We start from the raw sequence: 21,779 nt of genomic DNA, 5'->3' as shown, positions 1-21,779 counted from the left end.
GGTCAATTTGCTCGTTCAGCGTCCGGTCACTGCTGCTGCCGAGCCTCTTGATCGGGGCGTAAGGTCACTGTGCTACCAATGTTCGGTCTAGCGTCCGGTCACTTCTGTGAGCTCGTTTCTTTGCGATCTTGCGTCTGGCTTGGTTCCTATCTTCGTGCTTGGACTTTGCTTGATATCTTGGATCTTCTCTTATGCTTCTAAGGTCTTGCTTATAGTGTTGATCATCGGATCATCACGTCGCCTTCATCCAAGTCACGTCCTACACCCTATTGAACTACAAAACAATCACTTGCAAATTCATTAGTCCAATTTGGTCATGTTGGTCATCAAACACCAAAATTCAACGTAAATGGGCCTAGGGTCTATTTTCCTTACAGGCATCATCTAGATGGCTTGGTGGTGATATGGTTCTTGGTGATCTCTTAGAGGAACTTGTGAGAGGCCCAAGACAGTGTACACGGTTGTGTAGTGGAGAAGGATCAACCCTTAGAGACTTGGTTCTTTAATTTACGGATCAAGGGGGAGCTACACCCTTTACGTGGGTGTTCCAACAAGGACTAGTGGGGAGTGTCGACTCTCTAATACCTCAAAAAAACATTGTTGTGTTTCTTACCCTCTTTACTTTCCACATTCACTTTCATACAATTTACATTCCTAGAATTGCCATGTTATTGTAGGGTTGAAACCTAGAGCGCTAAACTTTATGAGGTAGGCATAGAACATTTGTTAGGCACTATTAGGCACAATGGATGAATTTGAGCAATAGGTTTAATTTCTGCATAAAATTTAGATTGTTCCAATTCAACCCCCCCCCCCCCTCTTTATTGGGTATCTTGACCCTTTCACATACATTGCTAACAGTGTGGAAATGAACATCTATGCAATACATGTGGACACATATTATCTCTGTAGGAGCACATACTCTAAGTCTCCAAAGGTTATCTCCTTTGCACACCATTATAACATGACGATGAAGATACATATATTTTGTACTATAATAAGTAGACATTTGAGAAGAAAATGTAGGCTTTGACCTAAGCATATGTGTTGCCCTTGATATTTTATATGACTCCATAATTGTATGACAACTCTAGAACAATGGTAATGTTAGACTAAATAAGGCAAAAAGTGTTACATCCACTATGCTAAAAACACTTCATCTAACCGAAAAATGCATGGCATTTCTCTATGAAACGTAACACCATTCTTCCGGTCCCAAATAAATGTAGGTGCCCTATAATCTGGTACATTTTTCTTCCTTAGCAGCTTCATACTAAAAACCCGCACCAAACAAAGAATTTCTCATCATGTATGAGGATGAGCTAGGATGCAAAGAAGGCAATTTTTAGCATCTCTAACTTGATAGAGAAATGGAACTTGATAGAAAAAATCGCCAATGGAAAGCATTAATTGGCAACAAAGGAAAGCAAATACCTCTCATAGAACTTGATAGAATTCTCAAAGTCACCAACGGAAAGCATTAATTGGCAACAAAGTAATGGCTTCTACAATGAAAGGATCAGGTTTTGTACACCTACATTTGCATTTAAACATGATCCTGCAGTATCAACAGTAGGCTATTTGACAAAACTTACATCCGCATTAGCAATAGAGAAATGCCAAAAGCCCTCTTCAGTTCATATTTGTCAATATCCTAGTATGCTGAACAAGAGTGGACTTGTAAGAACGTTAGAAGAGATAAAATAATAATTCTTTTGAAATCATTTCATATGAAGAGAGAAACATATCCACTGGTAACTTTCTTATTGAGTTGACACACGTATTATGCAACACAAACAATAGTAGAATGCTAAAACTACCATGTCATAAACTAAAAATTTGCAGGTCTATAAACATGTCGTATGTCAATTCAAGTCCAAAGTTTGCGGCCTATATATAGTTCAAAGCCAAGGAAGGTGTTGGTGTACTTCTCATGAAGAACGTCTCTTTTCTTTGTGGAGTCATGGTTATAAATAGCTCGCTATAGCTTTTCATAAGATCTACCACTATGAGAGCATGTCTAAGAGAAATGCTATCTAACTTGCTATTACTATTTTTAGCTAAAACTCTAGAAAACTGGCCTCCAATAGACTAGCCAATGTCATTGCTATCATATTCGACATGCTATCCCGTGAGCCTCGGAAGCTAAATTTGGCGAGCCGGCCTGCCTTGCTATCATGGTGTATGTGAGGCTGACAGCTAGTGCCATGTTTGTATTGCTCCAAATTCCATTCCTTTCCCTTGGAGATATAGCTAGTCTATTGGAATATGTTGGATTATGAAGAATGATTTTTTATGAAGTGAATAACTAAATGAAGATATGTAACATGAAATTTAGAATATCTTTTGGAGATGCTCTGATAGTGTCAATTGTTCCTCTGATGCTGCTAATGCCCGCTATATAGCCCCTCTAAGCACTACTATTTGGCTTACGAAATACTTTTAGCACCAGTAATACCGATCGAGACAAGAATTCATTCATTCCTTACTCTAGATAACTATTAGTCTACGCCTCTCATTGTGGTCTTTACTTAACTATGATGTAATAATAAAATGTTGAATAATTCTTGAATTTTTTATTGTTGAATGTTTAATGAATATGAATATTGATCATAATTGTGAGTATGTTGATTTAATGAACATTAACTAATGTACTCGGAGACATGTTCTCCTAGATCCCAATAAATGTATTTGAGTATTAGTGTTCATGGAACTTCCTTAGTTACATGATTTTGTGCATAGCTAAATAAGATTTTTCATCTTTCCATAAAACTGCTAAGTGAAATAGCTTCCCTTGAATCCCGCGGTAGCATTTTTATAGCTCCTAAAGGACGCTGTTGCTAAATGTCTTACCCCGCTATTTAAAAAATTGCGTGAAATATAAGCAAAAATATTGACTAGCAATACATACAAAGTCTTTTTATGTCCCATTTGGTACTGACAATCACATAAAATGTTTAGGTGCATCAAGAGTTGTATCCGGAGAAAAAGACAGTATACGTATTCCTCCTTATCTTATTTGAATTCATAAGGAGACTACATTTAGTGGAAAATGAACCAAGTAAAAAAAAATAGGCTTATGTGAGGACATAATAATTCATGTTCTAACCTCTAGATGTAGTTATTTTTTACAGAACTAGAGCTGGGGAGTTTTTCACCAAAAATCGAGAACTGAACTGAACTATCGGTTTTTTCAGTTTTCGGGTTTTGGCTTTGGTTGTTGTTTTCCAGAAGTTTGGTGTTCGACTACGACTTCGGTTTTATAGTTGAGCTTTTTACATTGATTTTATACTTTAGCTTGTAATTATCCGATCAGTTACTAATCCATAAAAACTGAAGGGTTTAAAAACCGAACAAAATGAATCAACAGGAGAGTAAAAACAACCAATTAATTTGCCATATGCAATAGATATTTGCTTTGATCCCCTACTGCTTGTCTTAATCTTTAATTAAATTTTAGGGTGGTATATGTAGAGATGAAAACGGATCGGATACGGACGGATATCACTGATATTACATTTGTTTTCATATTTCTGCCCGGATTCAGATTCGAATACGGATAGCGTCAACCATGCCGGATAGGATACGATTAGATATCGACATCATAAATATGCTATTTGAGTATTCGGATACGGATAAGGTATCGGATGTTGAATATCCGGACTCGGATATGGACAGATCTAAACCCCTCTAAACGGATTCGGTCTCGAATACGGTCGGAAAATATCCGTACCGTTTTCATCCCAAGGTATATGGCACATAGTGCCACCACTATGCATGAACTACTAATAGATAAGTAGCATTTTAGCTAAGTTGGTTCTGTTACCTAAAATAGCTAAATAGATAATAAATACTTCATCCATTCTAAATCATAAGACGTTTTGGCTTTTCTAGATACATAATAAAAACAATATTTCTAAAAAAGTCAAAACATCTTATAATTTGGAATGGAGGGATAAGTTATTAAGATTTGGGTTTATGGAAAAGAAATATTTTGAGAGATGTTAGCCGCTTCAAGAGACATTGAAAATTATCTTAATTTAACTAATGGCTTTGCACCCAGACAGTGTAAATACGAAGAATTTTTTGGAAGGGACAACAAGAGCTTTGCTGTAAATTTTGTTAGTCGATGAAAAAGAGAAAAATAAATCTCTTACAACTAGTCCGACAAGCCCCAAAAAGGAAACGACAACAGCAACAGAAAGAGAAACTACGAGGACAACAAAGCTTATAGTGAAAGGGGAAGGCTGAAAGATCCTAAATGGCAAGAGGAGGGGTGAATAACCTAATAAAAATTTCTACAAAATACTAGAGGAATGGGTTAGACAACTAAATGACGATAATAGTGTTTTGCTCTAACTCTACTAAAGTGTTGCAAGCCACCTACCCAATTGTAATGACTATAGTCTCTATGTCACACAATTTAGCTAAGTTTCTTTTCAACTAACTAGTGAGCAAGCTAGCACAAGAATTACAACTAATTACTTCTACCTACTCAACTATGCTACACTAGCAAGTTACTACTGCTCAAGGCAAGAACGAATAAATGTAATGCACAAGTGAGATAGAGAATCGTACCGAACCGGCAAGAGATAAATCAATCAAGAATACCAATATTGACACAATGATTTATCCCGGAGGGAATTCCTTGTGAACCACGAAAAAAGATCACAATTCCCTCTAAGCCACTGAAAAAGTTCAGCGGACTTCAGCGCCACTACTTCAATTTTTTTTGCCCTCCACGCCACTACTGTCAGATTGGGCTCTAACGATGTCAAACTGCAGGTGTGAAAAGTCAAAAATACCCTTAGGTCTAAATATGTCATTAATTTTTTAGTATCTTAACGACTTCAAATGGAAAAACTCAAAACTAGAAAGTTGTAGATCTCGATGAGATCTACAATTTTCATATAAAAATTATCTTGATTTAATACCACAAGAAAAGATATGTTTTTCTAAGATATATTAATCATATCAAATCATATCTTTTTGTGGAATTAAATGAAAATAATTTTTATATGAAAATTGTAGATCTCGACCAAATCTACAACTTTCTAGTTTTGAGTTTTTTTCATTTGAAGTCGTTAAGATGCTAAAAAAATAATGGCATATTTAGACTTCATGGTATTTTTGACTTTTCACACCTCAAGTTTGACACTGTTAGAGCCCAATCTGACGGCAGTGGCATGGAGGGCAAAAAAATTAGAGCAGGGCGCTAAAGTCCGCCGAACTTTTTCAGTGGCTCACAAGGAATTGCGATCTTTTATAATGGCTCACAAGGAATTCCCTCTTTATCCTGAGGATCACTTGCTTACCGTCAAGCTAGTCCCCGTTGTGACGACCAGTTCACTTGGTGGTTCACGCGCTAATAGGCGCCATGCCTAGCCCAACACTTAGGCGCCATAAGAACCAATACAAATGATGACACTCAACGCATGAGCAATTTACTAGAGTTGCTTTTGGCGCTCCGCTGGGGAATAAGCACAAGAACCTCTCACAATATCACCAACTAGAGCCATAGACAATCTCCAACCTCCGCTCAACAGTCACCACTGCTCCAAGCCATCTAGGTGAAGGCAACCACCAAGAGTAACAAGCAATCCCGAAGCTCACACGATCTCTAGTGCCACTAGATGCTCAAACTCTAAGCAAATGCACTAAGATCACTCCCAATCTCACTTTGGATGAACAAATCAAAGGCTAGATGAGTGGGTGGTGTTGGAGTATGCTCACAAGGTGTATTAATCAGTTAGAGAGCCAAGAGAGTGAGCAACCCTGGCCAAGGCTTATTTATAGAGCCCCATGGCTTAAGGAGCCATTGCCCCCTTCACTAGGCTCACTACGCCCACATCGGACGCTCTGAAAGGTCATAAATAGCTAGAGGGGGTGAATAACCTATAAAAATTTTCTACAACAACACTAAGACAAATGGTAGATAAATAAATGGTGTAAAACGAGTTTTGCGCTAGCACTACAAGTGTTGCAAGCCACCTATCCATAGGTCTAGTATGCTATGATTTCTATATATTAATCAATGGCTAAGTCACTACTTCTACCACTAGTGAGCAAGCTAGCAAGAGTAATTACAACTAATTAAGCTACACTACTCACTAGCTACAACTAGCACTACACAAGTATATGAGAAAGTAAATGCAAGTGCTAGGAATGATATACCGAGTCGGGCAAGAGATCAATCACAATGAATACCAATGAAATCCACGGAGACAAGATGACACAATGATTTTTCCTCTAAGATTCACTTGCTTGCTGGCAAGCTACGCCCCGTTGTAGTGATTCACCCACTTCGAGGTTCACGCGCTAATAGGCATCATACGCCTAACCTGCAACCGGGTGCCGCACAACCAACACAAGATGGGGATCCATAAGCTACGAGCAATCCAATAGAGTCACCTTTCACGATCACCCGTGGGGAATAGGTGCAAGAACCCCTCACAATATCACCGGAGTCAGCTATGAACAATCACCAACATAGGCTGAACCTCCACTGCTGCTCCAAGCCATCTAGGCATCGGCAAACGCCAAGAGTAACAAGAAAACCACAGCAAATCGTTCCCCAAGTGCCACTAGATGCAATCACTCAAGCAAATACACTTTGGATCACTCCTAACTCACTTAGGATGCACAACCAAGCAAGAGAATGAGTGGGAGAGGTTTGGCTCAGCTCAAAGGATGCTATCACATGTAAGAATGACCAAGAGAGTGAGCCCAAACCGACCAAGCTCTATTTATAGAGCCCCAACAAAGGTATAGCCGTTACTCTCCTCGAGGGGGGTCTGGACCCTAGTTCGGACCATGAACAGTGAGGGTCCAGACATGATCCTTGCCACGTGTCATAGTGTTTGACGACGGCCGTTCGATCTCAACGGTAACTAAAAATGATCGTGCAGAGACACTCTAGACCAGACCCAAACCCCTAGGGTCTAGCCACTCTGCACCAACATCCGAGCATGCGCGCGTGCGTTCAACTCCCCTAGACTGGACTCACGAGTCTAGGTCCGATTGTTGCGCGCTGCCGAGTTCGGAGGAGTCCAGAGAGCTCCCTGAGAGCCAAAATGGCTCCAAACCTAGTCCGACTTAGGCATCCATACCATGCATAGTGCGGTTCCAGAACTTCTCCTTGCACCCCGTCACCTCCATGCCTGCTCGCGCACAACATCGCTCAACCGGACCCAACAGAGAGAGTCTGGTCACGTTAAAACTCAGGGTCCGAAGCCGAACCCTCACTCTCGGCCTAAGGTGGGAGTCCAGACCAAACTCACCGCCTGGGGTCCAGACCCTCGATAGCCAGGGTCGGGTCACCACCTTCTCCTCTTCTTTTTTTTCAAACACTTCAACCACTTCACCCTTGCTTCCAAGCTACTAACCACAAAGTGTCTCACTAAAGTGCACGTGTGTAAGCATTTTCCAATCATTTTTCAAGGGTTAGTTGTTAGCACACTAGGTCCTAATGCACATGCATGTATGAATCCACCTAGTGGCACTTGACAACCGCTTTAACCGTGATTATCCCCTCTTGATAGTACGGCTACCTATCATAAACCCACTTACACCCATAGTTATTAGGACCGGACCAGAGATCGAACAGGTGAATGTCTCGGTTCATGGTTTGATTGGTCCAACCGTTTAGACCATCGGTTCAATATGGTTCAAATAGAGCGTGATTTGTACCAAAGACACAAACACCTATGTATCCCAGTGGTCATGTTGTTGCTCTCAAAAGGTGAGGTGGGGGTTCGAATCCCATCGTAGCACTCCAGCCCCCTTTTTTACCTATTTTCTCCACCTTTCTCCACCTCCCCCACGTGACCAGGTAGACGCATGCGCAATGTCACCGGCTCCAGCGGCCTGATAGCTGTTTTTCTTAGCAGTTTTCACTGGTTCTTCAGAAAAAACCACTGATTCAATGGTTTATTACTGGTTCACTTGCATACTGATCTTTTAGGCGAACCAGACTGGTTAGGGCTCTAGTTCGGTCTTTTACCGGTCGAACTACTGGTCCGGTCTGGTTCAAATAACTATGCTTACACCGACTTGGTGTCTTAAGTGGCAAAACAAAATGGTCCTATCAAATATACCTTTGCCTTGAGCCCATTTTGTTTTTCTCTTTCTTCTTTTCCAAGTTGGAGCTTGATCACCATCATCACATGTCCATCTTCACCTCTATGGACTTCATCTTGCTCACAACTTGGTGTGTACTAACCTATCTCATATTCACTTATAGCTAAAGGTTAGTACTTAGGGTTTCATCAATTAACCAAAACCAAACTAGGGCTTTCACACTCACCGAGGGGCATCAGATGCTAGCCACCAGAGTCCAATGCCATAGTCGTGCGCCACGTGTTACTAGCCATTTGAAAGGAGCCATTGCCACCAATGGTTACTTGCACATGTCAGCATCCGATTCTCATCGGACAATATTGTTCCCCAGCGTCTGATCCAACACAGAGAGCATCTAGAAAGATCCTAGCCACATTGGATGCGTCCGATGACCTACATCGGACTCTCATCAGCGTCCGATGCCCTTGTGTTAGTGCGGTCAACCAGTGAATAGTAACTCTATTGCGTTCGATGCTCCTTCCGCCAGCGTCTGATGCCAGCGTCATGACAAACCCAAATAGAGAGTACCCAAAACACATCAGACGCTAAACCCTAGTGTCCGATGATTATATTCTTAGCGTCTGATGTTCTCTGTTGTGCTAGGCTGAGCTAGAGTTAGCCACGGAATGCTAACACTTAGTGTCTGATGCTCTCGGTTTTAGAGTCTAATGCAGCCAGAGCACCTCCAATTCTTCCAACACTTCAACCCTTGTGCAAACGTGTTAACTCAACCAAGTTCCATAACTTGTGTACGTGAGTTAGCAATTTTTACAAACATTTTTAAGGGTTGTTAGCACTCACTAGGTCCTAATGCAAATGCATGGAGTCAATTCACCTAGTGGCACTAGATAACCATATTCACCATGAGATTACACCTCTTAATAGTATGGCTATATATCTATTCTAAACCTAATCACACACTTTATTGCATCTTGATTGGCAAAATAAAATCCCTATCAATACTTTTGCCTTGATCTCCATAGGATTTTGTTTTTCTCTTTCTTCTTTTCCAAGTTGGAGCACTTGAACATCATCTTTTGGCCACCTCCATCGTCATGAATGGCATCTAGCTCCACCACTTGGAGTTGGACCAACCTATCTCAAATACACATCTAGAGCATAGGGTTAGTCTAATAAGTTTCATCAATTATCCTAAACCAAACTAGGTCTTTCAAAGATGACTAGGGCTTGAGCTTACTCAACAAACACCCGCGTGCACGGGGGGCTGCCACCCTCGCTGTCTACTTGTTTTCCTCGCCATATGGTGGTGAAGCTCATCATTTGGAGCAACAGCTGTGGTGATCCGGCTACATGGTAGATCAACGCTTATGCTTAGGCCGATCCTGTACACTATGATATATTTGGAAGAAAGGGTCGCTAGTGATGAAGTATGCTCGTGAAGGCTCTAGAGCCTAGAGGTGCTGCTGCGCTAAACGAATCAGACGACTTTGATTTTAGGATCAAACGGCCATGCTTCGCTAGTGACGTAGCCTAACAACCCAAACCCTAAACCCAGTGGTAGACCCAGGGCCTGACAACCCTGGACGCCTACCAGACTCTGGTGCTAGTGCATACTTAAGGTATTCATCGTAGCATGCTCTATTGCAAGTTTAAAATAATGGTAATGCTCCTATTAGGACGTCTGTCCATCCGGACGGGATGGATCCACCTCGCGCCACGCGCCCCTGTGCCTTCGCCATCGCATCGTGCACCCCTGCACCTCGCGCCTCGCACTTTCCTAAAAATAACCCCGCGCTTCCCACGGCCGTGTCAGACCCACCTCGCGCCACATGCCCCTACGCTTCCCGCCTCGCGTCGTGCGCCCCTGCACCTTGCACCTCGCACGGCCGCACTCGACCCGCCTCGCGCCGAGTGCGCCCCTTACCTCATGCCACGTGCCGTGCACCCCACCCGTGCCTCGCGCCTCGTGCCCCCGCTCGTGCCCCACGTCGCGCGTCGCCCGCGCCTCGCGCTACGCTCCCCCGCGTCGTGTCAACTAACCTCCATTGAGCGGCAACAAGTACATGAGCACATGTTGCAACCGTATATTTCATGTGTTTCATATGCATGTTGCATATGTTTCATCTGGATGTTGTAAACGTATATCTGGTGTTGCATATGTTGCAATGGCTATACACATATGTTGCAAGTGTATGTTTCAAATGTATGTTGTAAGTGTTTTATCTGGATACTGCATAGGTTGCAGTGGCTATATATGTATGTTGCAAGTGTATGTTCCAAATGTTTCACCTGTTTTCAGACCTATGTTGCAAGTGTTTCATCTGGATATTGCATATGTTTCAGACATATGTTGCAAGCGTCTATTCAAAATGTTTCATCTGTTTTAGACGTATGTTGCAAATGTGTTTATCTGGATGTTGTAGTTGCTATACACATGTGTATAGATGTATGTTTGTAAATGTTTTACATGTTTAAGACGTATGTTGAAAAAGTACTTTCATGTTGCAACATCTGTAGGTGTAGGAAGCGGGCACATGCATGCGGTCCCCGCGGGCATAGCGGTCCCCACATGTATACGCATCAGCAGGCACGAGACGCACAACTGCATGTGGGACAACATTTGCATGCAGGGCAGGCTTTTTTTGAAAAGTCAAAGCAGACTTAGCAATATGCGTGGCAAGCGGGACGGGCACAACAGGCGGGGCGGGCATGGGCGTCCGGCCGGAGACTACGTTTGGATATCCAGGCGCAAGCCACACCGTTAAAATAAGTGATCTCAAACAGCGTCTTGATCTTTGTCGAGCTCCATTTGAGCGCCGGGTCCACTACTGCTTAAACCCAAGATTCGTTGGGAGGAGATTGGACTATTCGTATTATATATGCAACAACCATTACAAAATTATTACACGACCCTTACATATACATAATAAAATAAAATCAAAATCAAATGAAATCACGACGCTTTAGCTTTGCATTGCAGGGCCACTAACAAGGTCAAACATTTCGTATGCTACACTGAATACGACAGAAATAGACAAACAGTCATGTATTGTTTGCAAAGCAATTGATGGACTTCTACCAACGGGTCATGTTAATTTCGCGTAGTTGCTACACATCGCTACCTCCTCTGGAAGTTGAGCTTCATGATGGCGAAGCCGAACAGGAAAGCAAAGAAGACGGCGAACGCCACGACCACCGTGGCCACCACGCCCAACCAGCTGTGCTTGAAGCCGAAGTATTTCTCCACGAACACATTCACGGGGACGCCGTTGTCCATGGGCGTCGTGATGTCCCCGAACTGAGACACGACCAGCACGTACAGCGTCCACGCCACAGGGCACGCCCAACAGTACCACTTCCACCACATTGGGACTTTCTGAGCATGTAGCCCTGCCAAAAAGGGAAATGAGTTCCACAACTAGCCACAAAATTAAATTTGTAGACGTGGGCAATTGATGGGGATGAAGCAATAACGGGACTTACCGGCTGAGGGATGATGAATCCAGAGAAGAGGTTCCAGATACCATAGAACGCCGAGGAGACGATCGACGCAACATGGTAGCTCGGAGTCAAGCCCACAGCCATCATGCCATAGAATGTGAAATAGAGAAAGGTGAAGTACATGAAGAAGAGGTACCACAAGAATTTGGCAACTGTCCATTCGAACCCAATCATCGAGTACACTATGATCCCGTATTATGGTGGCCTGAGCCAGAGTGTATGGGAGTTCAATGGTAACCTATATATATATATATATACACACACACACACACACACACACACACACACACAACAGAAGTTTTAGCGATGTCGTTAGTGGTCTCTCATCGATAGAAGGTACTATATCAGGAGTTTATATGAGAGCCACTCACCTGTCCAAATGCATATGGCAGAGCCGAGTACATGTCGGCAGCTCTTTCACGGTAAAACACGGTCCGCTCCACAGAGACTACTGGCTGGACAGATGTAGCATTCAGGACGCCGATGAACATCACTGCAGCATACATGGACCCCATGGCGTTGAACAAATCTTGTGATTGACCCCTGGTAGGTAAAGAATCCAAAGGTTGAGGTTCTTTTCTTTTTCTTTGAGATGTTCACACACTAGATAGGTGCGATGTGGCAGATACTTACATTTTACCACCAAGGTCCCAGAAGATGGTGCCGAAGATAAGTGCTATGATAGTTGTGAAAAATAGCCTAACGGCATTGTAAGCAGGGTTCCTCCAATATGACAGGTTCTGCTTCCACAAGCAAGCAAGGCATTGCATGAAGAAAGACTGAGAGTACTGGTTACGGAAATGAAGGTCAGTTGAGCCTGCTGGTGGTTCACTTAACTCTTGTATCAAGGCCTTGTTCCTTCTGAAGAATACAATATTATAATCATGGTTATCATGGTGTAGCAATGATGTGGCAAGAAGAAAATTTCAGGAAAGTAGACACTGGTTATGAACTTATCATACATACCAGTTCTATTAAAAAAAGTGTTCATGGTGATAGCAAAGTTAAAAAGAAATCTCCAAGATGCAAAATGAGTCAAATATTTTCCTCGCCAATAATAACACTAACAATTTCACACTTTTATAAGACGTGAAACAGTTTCTCGATAAAAAGTATAAGTGCAAAACAAATACAAAACATACCGACCTACTCCCTCTCTCTTTTTAACTGTCGCTATGGTATTCGTGTCAGTCAAACTTTCTTATATTTGACTAGGTTTGTAGAAAATATTAGCAACATTTGTATCTTCAAATAAGTAAATTATGAAAATAGATTCAAGGATCTATCTAATGATACTAATTATGTACCATAAATATTAATACTTTCTTATATATATTTGGTTAAAGTTGATGACGTTTGACTTCTTAGGAAGCGAGAACGACAGTTAAAAAGGGACGGAGGGAGTAGTCATCAAAATGGTGACTCTACTGAACAAATAAGAGTGGTAGGGTGTGTGTATGTGCTTTTATAGGAATGAATGTGCATATATGTATAAAGAAATTATATTTCAAACCAAAAGCAAAATGACGAAAATATGTTTGAACTTTTGATGTTTTTTCAATTTATTCAAAACTAAATTCAGAATGCAATATAAGAAGTCTAACTTCTAGCTCCAACCTTTAACATTTTAAACTTTACAAAAATCCAATTAGATTAAAATGCTCTCCCCCTAGTCCTGAGTACACTAGTTAGACCAGTGAAGTCCGAGAATCATGAAATCCCCGTCACTGATCCAGGTTCAAATGCTTTTGTCATCAAGTGTATTAGATCACATGTTATAGCACAGATATTTGTTACAAACTGCATTTTTTTTCAAGGGAACAAACTAGAAGCTAAAGTTTCAGTACTAACTACAAAGAATTTGTAAGTTCAGAGGGTATTTAAATGGCACCACAACTGCAGGGTAGATTAGACCCATATTTTAAGGGTTAATAAAGACTTCCGGCATAGATTTTGCTCATCAGGGCAGCAGGCTGCTAGTGGTGTAGTTTAAATCAAAGACCACATAGGGCAATAGGAAATTCTGGGGATGAAGTGAATAGGAGGGTTGTAAGTTACTCACTGGTATAATTCAGATTTCTTGTACAACAACAAAGTCTTTAAGTCCTAAACAAGTTGGGTAGGCTAGAGTTAAAACCCAACAGAAGCAATCAAGGTTCAGGCACGTGAATAGATGTTTTCCAAACACTCCTATCTAAGGCTAAGTCTTTGGGTATATTCCATCATTTCAAGTCTCCTTTTATTGCCTCTAACCAAGTCAACTTCGGTCTTCCTCTGCCTCTCTTCACGTTACTATCCTGGCTTAGGATTTCACTACACATCGGTGCCGCTGGAGGTCTTCGTTGGACATGTCCAAACCATCTCAACCGGTGTTAGATAAGTTTTTCTTCAATTGGTGCTACCCATAATCTATCACGTATATCATCGTTCCGAACTCGATCCCTTCTTGTGTGACAGCAAATCCAACGCAACATACGCATTTTCGCGACACTTATCTGTTGAACATGTCGTCTTTTCGTAGGCTAACATTTTGCACCATACAACATAGCAGGTCTAATCATCATCCTATAAAACTTACTTTTTAACTTCTGTGGTACCCTTTTGTCATATAGGACACCAGATGCTTGGTGCCATTTTATCCACCCTGCTTTAATTCTATGGCTAACATCTTCATCAATATCCCTATCTCTCTGCAGCATTGATCATAAATATCGAAAGGTATCATTCGTATGCACTACTTGACCTTCCAAACTAATATCTTTCTCCTCCCGAGTAGTAGTGCCGAAGTCACATCTCATATACTCAGTTTTAGTTCTACTGAGTCTAAAATCTTTGGACTCCAAAAGCTCCCGCCATAACTCTAGTTTCTGATTCACTCATGTCCGGCTTTCATCAACTAACACTACATCGTCCGCGAAAAGCATACACCAAGGGATGTCCCCTTGTATGTCCCTTGTGATCTCATCCATCACAAAGGCAAACAGATAAGGACTCAAAGCTGACCCTTGATGTAGTCCTATCCTAATCGGAAAGTCATCCGTGTTTCCATCACTTGTTCAAAAACTAGTCACAACATTGTTGTACATGTCCTTAATGAGCCCGACGTACTTCGTTGGGACTTTATGTTTATCCAAAGCTCACCACACAACATTCCTTGGTATTTTATCATAAGCCTTCTCCAAGTCAATAAAAACTATGTGTAGGTCCTTCTTCTTCTCTCTATACCGCTCCATAACTTATCTTATTAAGAAAATGGCTTCCATGATTGACCTTCCGGGCATGAAACCAAATTGGTTCATAGAGACCCGTGTTATTGCTCTCAAGCGATGCTCGATAACTCTCTCCCATAGCTTCATAGTATGGCTCATCAACTTAATTCCTTGGTAATTAGTACAACTTTGAATATCCCTTTTATTCTTGTAGATCGGTACCAATATACTTCTCCTCCACTCGTCATGCATCTTGTTCGATCGGAAAATATGTTTGAACAGCTTGGTGGGCCATACTATAGCTATGTCCCCGAGGCATCTCCACACCTCGATTGGGATACCATCCGGTCCCATCGCCTTACCTCCTTTCATCCTTTTCAACGTCTCTCTGACCTCAAATTCTTGGATTCTCCGCACAAAGCGTCTATTGGTGTCATCAAGAGTCATCCAACTGAAAGGTTGTGTCCGTATTCTCACAATTGAACAATTTGTTAAAATACTCTTGCCATCGATGTCGGATCTCATCCTCCACCAAGAGATGCTCCCTTTCATCCTTAATGCACTTAACTTGGTTGAAGTCCCTTGTCTTTCTCTCACGAACCCTAACCATCCTATAAATGTCATTCTCTCCTTCCTTCGTACTCAAATGTTGGTAAAGATCCTCGTACGCTCTACTCTTTGCCACACTTATAGCTCGCTTTGCAATCTTATTTGCCACCTTGTACTTCTCTATATTGTCAACACTCCTGTCATGGTACAAACGTCTATAGCATTCTTTCTTCTCCTTAATAGCCCTTTGGACTTCCTCGTTCCACCACCAAGTATCTTTAGCCTCGCCTCAACTTCCTTTGTTTACTCCACACACCTTTGAGACCACATTCCGAATGTTGGTTGTCATTTTCTCCCACATGTTGTGTATGTTCTCTTCTTCCTTCCAAGAGCCATCTTTGATAACCCTTTTCCTGAATACCTCTGACGTCTCCCCTTTCAGTTTCCACCACTTTGTTCTTTCAATCTTCCCTTGTTTATCCCTACGAGCACGCACCTGAAAACGAAATTCAGATTTCTTGTACAGGCCACTAAAATCAACACCTAGCATCTGTTCTTGCGAGACTGTTGTTACTTCTAACATCCATGTTGCTGGATTGTAGCCATCTTTAATTTTCCTGACTCCATGAATTCCCTATACAATATGAGCAATACAATGTAATCAGCAAATTGAAGCAATAAAGTCAAACGATTTTTTAAAAAAAATTATTGCAATACTAATATCATGACACCTCAAAATACTTAATCAGCTCAGAAGAATGATGGCCTAGTGGACCAACATAGATCTCCTCTCCTCCTCGCTTCATAAGAAAAAGCTGCAACAATTCATCAAACACCTTAGGCTTTGCAACATTGTTTCATATCATATTTATAAGACCAACCACGATCAATTAGATTTCAAAATCAGCCTAGTTACCCAGATGGAAAGTAATGATAAGAAGAAATCACTAGAAAGTACAAAGATCCACCACAAACTCACCTCATCGAATGCTTCAAATATGTCAATGCTAGGCTAATGAATCGTGCAGACTACAGTTCTACCTGTATCAACAGTATTCCTCACTGTTCTCATAACAATTGCAGCTGCTCGGGCATCAAGACCAGAGGTTGGCTCATCCATGAAAATGATTGAGGGATTTGCAACCAGATCGACAGCAATGGTCAGTCTTTTCCTCTGCTCAGTTGACAGACCATTCACACCAGGAAGGCCAACCAAAGCATTTCTCAATGGCTTGAGCTCCACAAGCTCCATGACCTCCTCAATGAACATCTGCGTGCATAAAGGTAAGCAATGTTGTCAAATATATCAAGTATAGATAGAGGTTGAAAGTTGAATCATCTATTCTGTTTGGCTGACCTTTCTGGTGTTTGAATCTACATCCCTAGGAAGGCGGAGCCACGCTGAGAAAACAAGTGACTCATAGACTGTCACCTGTGGTGAGTGGATATCATTTTGCTCACAATATCCTGATACACGTGCAAAGGTCTCTTGTTTCTTTGGGTATCCTAAAATGCTAATGTTTCCTTCAATGTAACCACTGGTCTTTCTCCCAGCCAACACATCCATTAGAGTTGTCTTGCCAGCACCACTAACGCCCATCAGTGCCGTCAGCACTCCTGGTCTGAAAGATCCACTAACACATTTGAGGAGCTCTAACCGGTCCCTGACTACATCATGTGTTTTCATCTCCTGAATTTGAGTTTGATCAAAAGATTACTTTGTCTGATTGTTAATTGCTCACTACTGATGATATACAGAAATAATTTCAATACTTACCTGGGGCATGTCAACAAAGTACTTGATGTTATTGAAAGTCAGTGAAAGCGGGGAAAATGGAAGAACCATACCCCTTTGCCTAGTGCCAGAATGATTTTCAACAGTTGCTGAACCGGATCTAGTGATGCCGACTGTTGCTAGATAGCTACTTCCTGGTGGCAAGTTATCTTCAGCCACAGCATTACCATTGAGGTTTGCATACTTCTTCAGTTCCTCTTCAGATATCGATGGATGGGACTTGCCATATGCTGTAAACTCAAAATAAACCAATTTAAGGTATTTTCAAATGCAAGAACCAAGAGCAAACCAGTCCTAGAGGAACTCACGCTTCAGGTACGCTAGGGCAAGCGTAAAAAGACAATTGAAGAGCATGACAAATCCAAGCAATGCGCCTAAGCCGATCCAATACCACTTTGCTTCTGGAAAGACTCCGCGGGACTTAAGGGATTGCACACCTAGGGTCTCATTAGACACGGAGCTATTCAAAATTTTGTCCCAGCTGTGCCCTAGCATCTCATTTACAGAGATGGCATTCTGGGCATACATCAATGGGGAGATCCAGTAGCCCCATATCCACCATTTCTTCACTTTATCTGCCAATTCACAAAGAAAGAAGCACCCGCCTTTTGAAAAGAGGAGCAATAAATAATACTATCTATGGAAAAAAAACGGTGAGATTATTCTCTTCTTTTTAAAAAAAAAATGGTGAGGCTGTACCTCTTACTAGGATAAATCCACCCAACACCATAAATATTAGCAGCATGAATGATCCAAAGACATTTGCAACAATCATGTTCCTTGCTGCCCCACCAACAAATCGGAAGAGTGATGCTGCCATCTGGTTGAGTGCTAACAAAAGGAGATACTGCTTGAAGAACCTAGCATTTTTCACTGACAGCTAATGTTCTTGAATTGAAGTTAATATATTTCGATGGAGAGCCAAGTATATATGTAAGAGAAAGTTCAACACAGACTGTTGGTCAGTAGAAGATGAGCAAGTAAATTGAAAACTTAGAGCTGATACGCCACACAAGCTAGAAGTGACCATGGTAAAAACAGAAAGGAAGGTTACCCATACTAAAATTATGTATATCTCTACCTGTTGTGACACACTTCCGTTGTCCACCAGAGATGCCCCTCAACATCTCATCTCCCACCATCGTGTCAGCACATATTTCTAATCCTAATATCTACAACACCAGATGTATAAATGTTGAATAGTGGACAAGAAAACTTTGGTAGCTCAATGTGAAAGTTGTAAGTCAAATACCTTCAATATATAGTCAGAGATCACATTAGCTTCCTGTCCTCGCATTGAACAAGCCTGAACAAGATCAGCAGAAAAGTAAGCTATGTCCTTAGCTACTATGTAAGTTATCATTAAAAATAGAACCAAAGTCATCAGATATTCTTGATTTATCTAAGATTGTAAAGCCATGCCTTCATGAATGCATCGATATCGGCATCAGGCTTGATATTTCCCACCTTCTCCCGCCTTGAAAGCTCAGTCAACATATCTGCCAACATAACAAGAACTTGATAAATACATCAATTAAACAGGCCAATCCTGCAGAATCTGCAAGCAGCAGAAATGAACCCAAACCCTTGTGAGTAATTGTTCAGAGTCATACCGAAGCGAGTGCCAACACCTTGACAATGTGCAGAGAATTCAAGCGTCTCTCTGACAGTCATCTCTCCGATGTGAAGGTCATGCTGGCTGATATACACGGCTGTCCTCTCCGGCACAAACTCATCCATTTCATGCCCATTGTAGGTCACTTTGCCTGAAACCTGCTCATCATTTGACCCAATTATTACACTATGCCATATGTACCAAAGGTCACTGTGAATCGTTCTATTTCTGCATGAAGATGGTGCAATATTCTAGACGTTGCTCCTCCAAAAGCTGTTTGTGCTAAGTTGATGTGTGTGTTCTAATTAATACGAAAAAGTCTGCAGGAACCTTTAATTATGGCAAACTTAACGTGATTGATTATATATACCGAGTAAAACACTAAACCTAGAGTGAATTTACTTTTACAAACCTTGAGGTCTTTATCGAGCCTCCCGGCCAAGGCGAGCAGCATGGTGGTTTTCCCTGACCTGGGCGGACCTAACAGCAGAGTCATTCTGCAAATGCAACGAGCGTCAGGCAAGATGCCATGCCACCGAGAATAACACCCAACAGCAACCAAGATAATTTTTTTGAGATCCAAAAGTTGAGATTACCTGCGGGGCTTGACGATGCCGCTGACGTCGTGCAGGATAGGCATGGCCTGCTTCCGGCTGCGGCGCACGTGCAGCGCGTTGGAGACCTCCTCGAGCTTGTTGGTGATGGAGTTGAGGACTGTGGGGAGTTAGCTGGTGCCGACGCGCACGTCCGCCTCCGCCCTTAGGTGCTTGAACAGTTGAACCGCACCTCGATCGTGGGCATGTCGATCCCGACCCTGCACGCACACATCACAAGGAGCGCAAATTAAATCGTGAAGCACATCCTAGCTGAGCTGTATATGTGTGTCCACTGTCCAGTCCACTCCAGTAGCACGCACCGTTCGACGCGTTCCTTGAGCTTGAGCAGGAAGCGCTCGTTGTCCTCGTCGGCGACGCGCACGAGGCGCTCCAGGAGAGCGCGCCTCTCCCGCGGGCCGAGGCCGAGCACGTCCACCACCTGCAGGGCCGCCTCCCCGACGCCGTGGCGGTCGCCGTCTCCACCGCCGCCCAGCGGGAGGATGGCGCGGCGGACGCGGTCGCAGGTGGGCAGCCTCTCGAGCGCGGCCCACCGCAGCGCCTCCTCGTCGTCCTCCTCCATCCGCGAGGAGGAGCGCGAGAACGCGTCGGGCGCGCGCCACCACGCGGAGGAGCCCGACCTGGAGCCGCCGCTGTCGCGGCGCATGCTCGGCTCGCCACCTTCTGGAGCTCCGCCGCCGCGTCCATACCCGCCGCGGCGCTACCCACGCCCGCCCCACAACTCCGCGACGCAGCCCGAGCAGCCGAGACGAAACCCCCCGTGTGGCTGGTGTGGCCTGGATTTCGCGAAGTTTTCCAGGTGGTGTCTGCGGAGTGGGACTGCGACGACGCCGAGGCAGTTGGGGAGAGTAGAGGAAGGGGTGGTTTTTGTAGGCAGCGGTAACGGGAAGGGAAGGGAGGACAGCGGCATGGCGCGCTTCGTTGCGCTGCCACTGCCAGGGGGACGCGACGCGACGTTCACAAGCCGTGGGGCGGGTGCACCTGGTTGATTTCGGGCACGCCGCAAGCTAGAGAATAGCAAGCAGCTCTGCTTCTGTGCTGTCGCTGTGCGAGCTTTGGCTACCGTTGGCACAGTTCAGTGGGCCGCATTCAACCTTCGGCTATCACTCAATTGAATGATCACTGGTTCGGGATTTCCGGTTAGCGAAAACCGCTGAATTATGGTATCATTCAACCACACGCTAGAGCCTACAATAATAAAACATGGAACCAAAGCCCACACATATTCCCCTCAAACTGTTCCGACGCATCTTACATGACAAAGTGGATTCTGATTTCTGCAGCATCGTTAACTAAAAAGAAGTATAATAAGATAACAGAGGCCACTAGTCATCCCTCACATGCTCACTTTTCCTTCTCTAATTTGAATGATTATTTAATTGTTTCTGAATCCTTAACAAACAAACATTTTTGGACTACGATTTTACCAATAATTCAACATTAAATACTGAAATAAAATTTGAAATTGGTGAAATAAGTTTTTAAAAAAGGTTGAGGGTACATGAAAAAGACGTCTCAATAAAGTACTTACAAAATGTCAAGCGCGCTTCGCTGATGCATTGAATTATTTTTAGATAGATTTTAATATAATAGTTCTAATCTTTTCATAGAAAATGGTAAACCTAGTAAAAAATGAATTAGTTATCACAATTTAAAATTAAAAAAATGAAGAGATGGAAAGAAACGAAAGGAAAATGGTAAGCCTACTATCAAACAGCTTGATGGGCCATATCTGGTATCCTTATTGGGCCGTTGGCTTTGATCCTACAAATCCAATGCTCGGCCACACCACGCTGTGAGAAAACCGGGACATTTAACTTTTTACCATTATAACGGACAACCACTCTCCAGATCTCACCTTGCCGAGTTCGCATAATTTTTCAGCAGCGGTGCTCGCCCAACCATACATTTTTACCACTTTTGGTGTCGTGGCGCTCCAGGACAGCGTGCCACGTCGGATCCGCGCGCGCGAAGGGGGCAAAATGACCTCGCCTGCCCCTGCCCCCATCCTCTTAGCTATACGGGCCGGTCTGAGGTGCTCTAGCCGGCCCATTTGCCCTCCCTCCTGTCTCCTTCTTCCCTTGGCTCCGGACACACTCGCCGCCGCCGCCGCCATCCGCCGCCGCCGCCGCCGCATTCCCTCCCTCCGTCCTCCACCGCACTCACCTGAAGGCTTACTGAAAAAAGGTATGTCCCGTCCGGACCGACACTGTCATTCCTGTTTTTTGGTTTGCACTGGTATGATTCGAGGTTCAGGTTAGGGTGTTTGAGAATGATGTTGGACCTGCTCTTTTTCCTTTGACAGTTCATGTACTAGAGGGAAACGTAGACGCAATGGACTGGAATTCGAGGAGTGGTTGCCCTGGTTGGTAAGAACCCTAATCTTCTAGGTCGTTTTCTCTTCACTTTGATGGGAT

At 43.1% G+C, this 21,779-nt stretch overlaps 1 protein-coding gene and 1 pseudogene across 1 annotated transcript; both read right to left on the bottom strand.

Annotated features, from left to right (window-relative positions):
• Positions 1-11,197: 11,197 nt before the first annotated feature.
• Positions 11,198-12,095, bottom strand: LOC136454821 (ABC transporter G family member 34-like). Its single transcript, XM_066455090.1, has 2 exons — positions 11,952-12,095; positions 11,198-11,455 (listed from the first exon to the last, which is right to left on the bottom strand). Exons 1-2 carry the CDS (start codon positions 12,093-12,095, stop codon positions 11,198-11,200), a joined length of 402 nt encoding a protein of 133 aa, XP_066311187.1.
• A 2,133-nt stretch (positions 12,096-14,228) lies between these two features.
• On the bottom strand, positions 14,229-20,058 carry LOC136454820 (ABC transporter G family member 35-like; annotated as a pseudogene).
• Positions 20,059-21,779: the final 1,721 nt, after the last annotated feature.

The sequence above is a fragment of the Miscanthus floridulus genome, chromosome 5 (assembly GCF_019320115.1).
Source record: "Miscanthus floridulus cultivar M001 chromosome 5, ASM1932011v1, whole genome shotgun sequence".
Lineage (NCBI taxonomy): Eukaryota > Viridiplantae > Streptophyta > Magnoliopsida > Poales > Poaceae > Miscanthus > Miscanthus floridulus.
This window is presented reverse-complemented; position numbering and strand designations above follow the sequence as displayed.